At 42.7% G+C, this 9280-nt stretch overlaps 2 protein-coding genes across 3 annotated transcripts in view; both read right to left on the reverse strand.

Annotated features, from left to right (window-relative positions):
- cacybp (calcyclin binding protein) overlaps nucleotides 1-9280 on the reverse strand; it is a 187685-nt gene that overhangs the window by 106525 nt on the left and 71880 nt on the right. The window lies entirely within an intron of this gene.
- The window catches only part of tnr (tenascin R (restrictin, janusin)), a 54033-nt gene that overhangs the window by 34268 nt on the left and 10485 nt on the right, over nucleotides 1-9280 (reverse strand). The window contains exons 9-13 of one of the 2 annotated variants that reach the window (XM_076021347.1): nucleotides 5721-5871; nucleotides 2447-2625; nucleotides 1603-1693; nucleotides 1127-1209; nucleotides 525-627 (exon numbers count right to left, since the gene is read on the reverse strand). In XM_076021347.1, coding sequence (XP_075877462.1) covers nucleotides 525-627; nucleotides 1127-1209; nucleotides 1603-1693; nucleotides 2447-2625; nucleotides 5721-5871 — 607 coding nt within the window. Of the gene's footprint in view, nucleotides 1-524; nucleotides 628-1126; nucleotides 1228-1602; nucleotides 1694-2446; nucleotides 2626-5720; nucleotides 5872-9280 lie in introns of both variants that reach the window. The other variant, XM_076021346.1, reaches the window with a different exon arrangement.

Below are 9280 nucleotides of genomic sequence, written 5' to 3' on the forward strand. Positions count from 1 at the left end.
ACTCTTTAATCCACAGAAAAACGGGTGAAAAGACACGAAACGCATAAGCTAAGGAGCCGTTGAGACAGGAAAGAGAGGGGAAATGGAAGTGATGGAGGAGCAATAAGACTTAGGGTGGCATCGATTGCAGAGACCCCACCTAATAACACGGGGACCTTTTCGCTTCCTTTGGCGTGCCGGCCGTGCCCTTTGCTACCGTGTGGCCCTTCTGAGGAAAACATCCCAGATGACCCCTCGTTTCTGACAGCCTTTCAATATGCCCCGCGGGACGACAAGCGTTTCAACAAACACAATCAGTGGCCTGTCAGCCAAGTGTTGACTCTGAGGAACACGCAGAGCCAACACAACCTTTCCAGCCTCCTCAGAGCACGTTAGATTATGTGCCGTGATAATTATAAAAAGAAAACCCACGACCAGAAAGAAAGAAAAAAAAAAGAGAACAAGATGTGAGCGAAGAGCTCCTGGCTCTGATGATTACGCCAAGTAATAGAAATAGGAAAGATGCTTCAAGCTCAGTGGTTTACCTGTGAGAGTGGTCTTAGTGGTGACTCCCTCATTGCGCGGTACGATGACTTTGTCGTACTGGTCCCCGGCTAAAGTGCTGTAAACCACCTGGTAACCCTCCACCTACATGGGCAGACACATTTAGATGGAATGTTCAGTTGAGGAGTCAAAGCATCAAAGCAAGACGCAAAAAAGAAAAATAACTGTGATTATAAAAAACAAAAACATTTTAGAGACAGTTTGGTAGAGCATAAATGTCATAATGAATGATCCATGTACTAGTGCAGGCACAGAGGAATTGTGTGTGTGTGTGTGCGTGTGTGTGTAGTGTTCGCCTTGGGAATGTCACTCCGCCGAATCTGGAAAAAAACAACTTGATTTATTGCATTTTCACTTTGAGTGCAGTGCTCACTACATGTGTTTGCCGCTTCCCTGTGAGTGGCATTGACTGAGCACGGACAACATGGACCCGAGAGTCTGGGACGGCAGAGCACTCGCTACAACCAGATGCAGCCTGGGAGTAGTGGGATAAAAGTTCTGATTCAGGGTAGATGCCCCGGATGGAAACGCTGTAAGTCGAGACATGTTGGTGTTATTCTTTGTGAGGTGAAAGTCGATTTACCTCTGCCTCGCTGTTATCCCATTCCAGCTCCAGGCTGGTGGAGGTCTTGGACACGAGCCGCAGGTTCTTGGGGGCATCGATCTCTGAGAAGAACGATAAAGCTGACAATGTTGGGGACACTGAGACCAATTCTCGGGGATTGGGACAAGCACAGATCAGCGCTTTTAATGTTGCACAGTTTGAGTGCAGCTGACGGTCAATTCTGACGGTCAATTCAGGTGAATTCTGCATTTGGTTTGCAGGGAGGCATTTTTTTGTGATGGTAATTTCTGTGGATTTATTAATTGATGTGTTCTTGTTTTTTTTTACTGAGTAATGAGATTTTCCAGCGAGACCAAAAAAGGAGCATACATTACCCAGAACATATGTCACTTCTGTATTCAGTACGGTACACATTAGGCCATATGCAATAATCCGTTCAACCCCGTGAGGCGGCCACACCATGATTACCACATCTGCTTGCTGTCAGAGCTCACCGGTAGTAAACTCGGTGGAAATGGAGCCGCTCTCATTTCCTTTCCTCAAACCACTCACAGACACCTCGTAACGAGCACCAGGACGCAGAACCTGTGCAAGAACAGTGAGTAAAAAAAAAAGAAAGAAGAAAGAAATAGAAATAGAGGTGTTCGGTCAGTTGAATGGAGGTTTTGATCTTGTCGCATAGATTTTGTTTGATTTCTTTTTCTCTCTCTCGGCACAAAAGGAAGGTCAAAGGAAAAAAAAAACCCAGACAATCTTTTCATAGAATGCAGTCGTTTTTTCAGTGTGTCACTATGTGCAAGCATGTTAGTGTGGATCTCGCAACAACTTATGCCTAAAGCCTCGTTCCAAAGCCAGGTATCTTGAGATAATTAACACCTCACTGCGGTATCCTCTCACTTCATCATGAAGACCCAGTGTCAGCTTTGCCGTAAAGTTGTGCTTCAGATAACTTTGGTTGTGTTTTCATTTTCTCCATCGTAGAGCACATACAAAACTAGCATATCATTTTGACTACAGCCACTGCACTATTAGTCCTACTGTTGTGTTTATTTGCTTATTGCTGCGGCTGTATGTCTCCCTACCAAAATACACACATACAGACAGTGCACTACTTGCAACAAAAATATACATGGCAAGCTTCACATATATACGCACTGGGCACGACTTCCCACCGGGAGACAAATGGTTCCAGTCATGACGACTGGCTTCTCCATCTCCAGATGGCAGGTGAGCTCCCGCAACGTGTCAGTGTAATCGAATCAGGGAGGCTACAAAATGATTAATTACGTTCACACACGCACACGCACGCCTGCACACGCTCACACCCCCGCTGCTCACCTGCAGGGAGTACTGGCTGAGTGTAGGCTGGAGGCGGAAGGTGGTCCGCGGCCCCTCCCCGCCAACCAGGCCGTAACGCAGGACGATCTGATCAAGCTTGGCCCTTGGCGGAGTCCACTCCACAAACGCTACGGTGTCCGAAACATCGCGGACGATCAGTTGTGTGGGGCCGTCAATCCCTGCAGAACGAAACCAGGAAGGAAGAGGCATCATTTATCAACGTAGAGTTTCTGCTTCTGCAAACAGAGACTTGAGAGGTTCTTGGTTTCTTTATTTCGGCATTGTTAAATCCTGTGGAACATCCTTGTTGCATGAATAAAGAAGAAAAAAAAAAAAGAAACAAAAAAAACCAAAACAAGATATTTGTCCCTCTTTTCAAAACCTATCCAGCAAAGACAGTTGGTGGACTGAAGAAGTGCAGTGACTTTGTGTGTGTGTGGTGGTCTGAGAGGTTGAGGGGGGTTGTTAAGAACCAGGGAGAGGTATCAAGGCCTTTTGTGACATCACAAAGGGCTGATTTCCAAAACTGTAGGTTTCGTACAAGCTTTTCTGAAGAGCACAACAAGCTGAAAGAATATGTTTAAGATTAACTTTTTTTCTACGGGGGGTGACTGACAGAATGGAGAAACACAATACTGTTAGAATACAGTGGAAAAGTGAATTTTGCACCGGATTTGCTCTTTAAATATTCCATAAAGCAGCAGGAAATCAACGAAAGGCTGATCGGCGAGAAGGGGCCGCCAAACATTAGCATCAAGGTGTCTCAGTTAAATGTTGATGTTGGAACACATTTTAGAGGATGCCATAATAATAAGTACGTGACTGTTTCAATTTTATTTTTACGAGCTATTGACGTGTGGCCCTCATCCTCTCAGCTGTTCTTTTTGACTACGCTTCATCGTGCGCTTCGTCTTTTCTCGCCAAATCATCGTTGCGGCTCAAGGATGCGTCGCTTTCATGCACCGTTTATTTAACAAGGCTACAAAACAAAATTTGAAAAAAATTGACATACACTCCTCAGCGCAGTAATGGAGCGAAATAGGTTGACACAAATCCTCTTTTCAAGGTGTGCCTTTCAAAGCACCACCCTGTCCAGCCTGCCTTGCATAATTACGTTGTATTCATGGCCCAGGGGGAGATGCATGTAAATAACACACCGCTCGTAACCAGCAACGCAAGATTATGTCCCTATTTGAATTTTCCCCTGCAGCTTCCAAGACTCTAAATAAGTACAGTAGTCAGAGTTGACATATTGCACGTTCAACTGCACTAGGTGGATTAGAAATTGGCCCCCCGGGGTTTCCTCCACCTGGGGGGAATGTAGCAGGGGGCGATCTTGAGCAAGACAGTTGCTGACGACCAATTCCCACATCTGCCGTCTCCCCGACCGCCGATTCCCTTTCGCCCATAAACCATAAATCTTTCATATGAATAATTGAGTATCTTCAAATTTGTCCTCTCCTTGCCCACCCCCCACCTTTGTCCAATAAGGTCCCGTGCAATAGACTTCCATTAAAAATTAATGACAGCCATGAATTGTTAATCAATACCTCATTACAGGCCAAGAAACGGGCGAAGACTCGACAGGAAATGGATAGTGTTTTGACTGCAGACACCCCGGTTTGAATTGTTATGGAGCGGCTTTCAATTGGATCCATTACAGCTGTCTCCGCAGTGGCAGCCGGGTGACGAGTGGGCGCGATACCTCAGTGAGGTTTACAACACAGAGATAAGCAATGGCACGTGTGAGGAAACACAAAAAGCCCTGGCCTTTACCCCACTGCGTTTGGCTTGGGGTGTGTGTCTTTACGTTGAATTTTTTTTATTTTTATTGGTGCACGAAAATGTCATACATCTTTTTCCTTCCTTGCTCATTTTTAGATTCTTGATTCTTGTTTCACTTTATAATTAATTCAAGAAAAGTCTAAAATCTGATGTTACCTGCTTAACACAGTAATTGCTTGTCCAAATTTTGGCCCATTAATAATAGGTACTAATAGACACTTTCAATAATTCCCTCGGGAAATTGAAGAAAAGTGGTTTATTTTTACAAGATCACAATTAAAATATGAATTAACATGTAATTGGCTGAATCTCTGTATGTCACATTTCCATAAGCAGCTGTGGCAGGGTGGTTTTCAGTGTCACAGGCAAAAACCTCAAAAAGTATCTTGGAACAGTTAATAATTAACAGCATTTTTTTTTTTTGTTGAACTCACAAATATATTCACTTTGTTACACGGAATATGATGAAGCTTGTTTGGCAGGTCCTATTAATAAAATAACCAGACTTACTGTGTGACATAAATCTCTTATTTATAGTATCCTCCGAAATTGCTCATCTTTACTCAGAAAAAAAGATCTTTATTGTTATTATCTCCATGTTATTTTGTACCTCAGACCTCTTGTTTCTAGATCACTTCGGGAAAAGTGGATAGCAAAAGAGGTAAAGGAGGGGCCTTTTTAATTTGTTCATTTACATCCCAGTTTGATACAGACCTACAAATAAACAAACATATCAAAGTCCCTTTCATTTTATGGTTATCTGGACCTTTGTTGACCTGTTGTATACCAGCAATGTCACATTTTACATTGTGCAGTTGTTCTGGATATTTTCAGGCACATGTGCTATCATCAATTTGTTAAACATATATTTGACATGAAAAGTATGTTAAAGTAACTAAGTTAAAGAGAGTCGATTGTCAAAGTTAAATACACAAAAAATCATTTGTTTTCATCACACACGAGCTGCCTGGTTTGCTCGGATCAGTTGGCTAATAGCAGGAACCTCAGTAAACAATCACATTTAACAAAATGTAGATACCAATTACTGAACAATAAAAAAGCCCATAAGGGGAATTAATGTGAGACATGAGAAAAGTCCTAAAGTGTGCATTAGGCAGAGAACATCTCAGAATAAAAGATAACCAGGCCTTAACAGGAATTTAAAAAAGACTCCAGGTCCATGGTGTGTGTGAAAACTATCATTCCTGTGCTGTCTCTGTGTGTAAAAACACAGCGGTGGGCAACACAAGGCAGACGCACTGCGGCACCTCACACCACCTTCCTGCGTGGTTATCAAACGCAGCCGAAAAGGTTGATAAAAAATACATTGTTACGCCGGTTTAGGAATTTTAATCAACTCAACTCCTCGGAGCCTGCCTCTAATTGGTCACACAGGTGAATACATTTCCATTTATAAATGATAAACGGCTGATTATTTTACCACTGCGGACGTGACGTTTTTAACTGGAGGGATTCTGCCAATACGTACATGTTGTGAAAGTGGCGGTGACGGGCTGGCTCCGCCCCTGGTCCCTGAGGGCCACCAGGTTGACGGTGTACTCCTCCCCTGGCCTCAGACCAGTCTGCACAAAGGAAGTGATAGTGCTGGGCAGCTGGGCGGTCATCCCTCCGTCATTGTCCTACAAGCAGCCAGACACAAAGCGATGCGTGAGAACACACTGGAGCGAAGGCCTTGTTGTTATTGCATATTTTCAATGAACATCACACTGTTGTTGGGCTTTGACGTCTCTGAGTGGAAGTGGGAAAAAAATGAACCGGGCAGTCAGTTAGAAAAAAACCCCAAAAAAAACGCAATAATCTGTGCTGTATGTTATTTCTGCTCATTTTTCAGACTGTGTGGGCGATTTAGCACATTACAACCCCAGAACAGAGTTGTTCTGCGGAAATGCGCTACCGTGCTCCTGTGATATGTCTTGGGCAACATTCTGCAGCAGTGGCAGTATGCTGTACATTTCCAAAGGCCTGTCACTCATCCATATGGAGTCCCCGCTACTTCCAGCTGTTCTTGCAGAGTTTCTGTTGCACATGCGCTGCCTGGCAACAGACGGACATCAAAGCCTGCTCCAAGATCCTAAAACTCCCACGCTAGCGCAGGTATTAAAACAGCAGCGTTAACAGCTTGCTACTTTCCAGAATTCAAACAATAATTAGGGATCCATTTAATCATCTCAACCAAATTGCCGGGGCGAGTGCTAGCACACGACAATCAGTGCTCAATCTCAACAATAATGCAGTGAGAGAGAAGGTGAAGATGATGCACAATATGAATAGAGACAATATTATATCACGGAGCCATCTCCTGCATCCGTCTACAGGAAATTATTAAACATTTTTTCAGCCAGTCAGCTTGTTAGATTAACGACACATTTGATCTTTGCTACCTTTTTAATTTTGATGTCTTACAATGTGAAAGAGAGAGGCAAGGCTATGAACTCTCTAATTAGTGGCAGAAATAAATGGCAGAAAATGCATTGCATCAATGACTAGAAGCCCTTCGATTTAGGTATTATAGGATTATAGAAATGTAAACATATTAGCATTTTAAATTATACATAAAGAAATAAATCACGCTTAATGGGTGTTTTATGAGTATAATGTCAAATTTGGCTTTCACACATGTTGTCCTTGACTAAGTGTAAGTTTTGAATAATGCCACCGGTTACAGTTTTGGGGTTAAGTAAGCAAGTAAGACATGTTGGTTTTCACTATTAGTGGAAGCTGCTTGTCATAGTTTAATTCAGGGGGAAAATAAGCTGAGGCTGTAATTTAAGTAGTGCTGCTTAAGTTCTTCTTATTGTACCCAGAACGCACAGTAAACTGTGTTCTGTTTTTGTCTGGACACCACCACCACCAGCAGCTCTTAAGATGAACCTGTTATAAACCAAGAGTCATCAAATGTGAATCTTCAGGCCAAATAGCTCCAGAGGCTCTCATCTTAGGCTCAGACAAAAAACTCTGAGAGCTGAATTGGTAAGCAGTGCCAAATGCATTGCACGTTTGTGCTTGCTGGGTGCATTTTTTTGTTAAGGTTTTGTGAAAAAAAAGCTTTGTAACTAACATTTAAAGTAAATGGTCTATTATGTCACGCTGTCACAATCATAGGAACACAAATGAGTCAGTAAACAAAGATCTTAATTGTTACATCAGTCAAGCAAAAAAAGAAGAAAAAAATTCCCGTTGTGCATAAAAGACTTCAGTGTGAGCCTGAAAATGAGAATTAGCACAGCAGCAATTCAAACTCAGCAGCACATTTTATTTATATAGACAGGCCAGATGAAATGTTTCACATATTTCCCCTGACAAACCCATTTGGAAAAGATCAGATAAAAAGAGCTTTCAAAAGAGACAGACAACCAATCTATCTATCTATCTATCTATCTATCTTGAAAGGACACCCTCTGTTTCTGTGAGCTTTAGTATGATGTGATCTTGTGCATTTAAATCACCGCTGGACTGACAGTTTCACTTCCAACAAAAATTGAAGGCTTTATGGGGCTTCAGCTGGAGGACGCTGTTATAAAACCTTGGTTTCTGCTGTGATGAAAAGCTGTGCTTCAAAAACAAAAAAAAATCAACAAGTAAATCCTTAAAAGCAAAACTGGAAGATTTTCACTGAAACATAAAACAAACAAACAAAAAAGGACATGCTTCACCCACAGCTTGTTATGTGGCATTGTGATGTAATTTGAATACATTCTGCCTCCACACTGGGAAACATTCAGGGGTTTTGAAACAGCTCACTTCAAAATAAAGTTGATTGAGAAGAGAAAAAAAAAATCCCTTCAAATTGTAAATCAGCACATAAAACGGACTGGCTGCTCTTTTATCTTTAAAGTGTCTCACTAACCGTATTAATAATTTTTGAGAATTCATTTTTTATATTTACATGAAGTATCAAAAAGTGCTACCTGTCATACCCAATAGGCAGACAATTTACTGGTTGTTTGACCGCTTAATAGATATACTTTCAAAAAAGGAGGCCACAATTTAATGCTTCTGTTTGGTCATTGTGTTTGACAAACAGCGTCAGTTTCTTTTCCTCTGCTTCTTTGCACGTCAGACGCAGTGTGGCCTGTGAGCCCGGACTCTTTTCCCCTCTCTCGTTAACTGTGCAATGACTTCTGTGTATATTGCATACGGGTCAAAGATTCCATGGCTGCCTCCATTACGAGATTGTTCAACAAAAAAAAAATCACAATCCCTTTGCTGGATTATATCCACGAGGGGCGTAGACTGCAGACTAGTAATCTGATTTCCCCTGTGACGGGAACTTGAGGTCAAATTGAGGTAAGACGAAGGCAAGAACAATCTCTCTTTGAGAGGAGGAAGTGAATGACTGGCATAGTGTTGACGGCAGGAGGGAGTCGGAAGGACCAATCGGGAGGATGGTGCAGGAAGAGCATTGCTTCAAGGGGAAGAGCAAAGGGGGGAAATGGAATGAGGAAGCTTTCAGTCAGCCGTAAAATCTCGAACCAAACACAAAGGAAGCATTTGAACATCTGACTTGAACCTTGAAGTCTGGCCGGACCAAAGGATGTCCTCCCATGAGATCACCGTTAATGAGAAAACCAATTACGGTGAGAGGGCGCAAGATTAGAGAGCAGAGAGTATCAGAGTTTGCCGAGGGAATTAGCGGCGAAAGGGAGGAGGAGAAACGCTTTCGCCTTGAACCTGGCCCTGCTGTGTTTTTCTTCTGGAAAAGGGGTTTAATGGATCATCCATTTAATAGCCAATAAGCTTAAGACAATCCGATTGTCTAATTTGGTATGGACATAGGGCGAGCAAAACCCCCAAGAAAAACTCCATCCATAATCTTATTTTCTCTGCCGTTCCTGCAGGAATACATCACATTAGGGGCTGGTGGAATTGGCAATAATCATTTTCAATCAGAAGCGGATTGGCCAGCAAACAGGACGTGCGACCATACTGGTGTGTGTGCAGGTGCGAGCAATTCTGTCCTCCAGCGTGGAGTATTGCAGTACAACGCTGGGAATGATAGTGGACACACACACATGCATGCACACGCAC

Source organism: Nelusetta ayraudi, unplaced genomic scaffold, assembly GCF_046127955.1.
Source record: "Nelusetta ayraudi isolate G7.1 ecotype Tasmania unplaced genomic scaffold, CSIRO-AGI_Nayr_v1 ptg000011l, whole genome shotgun sequence".
NCBI classification, from domain to species: Eukaryota; Metazoa; Chordata; class Actinopteri; order Tetraodontiformes; family Monacanthidae; genus Nelusetta; species Nelusetta ayraudi.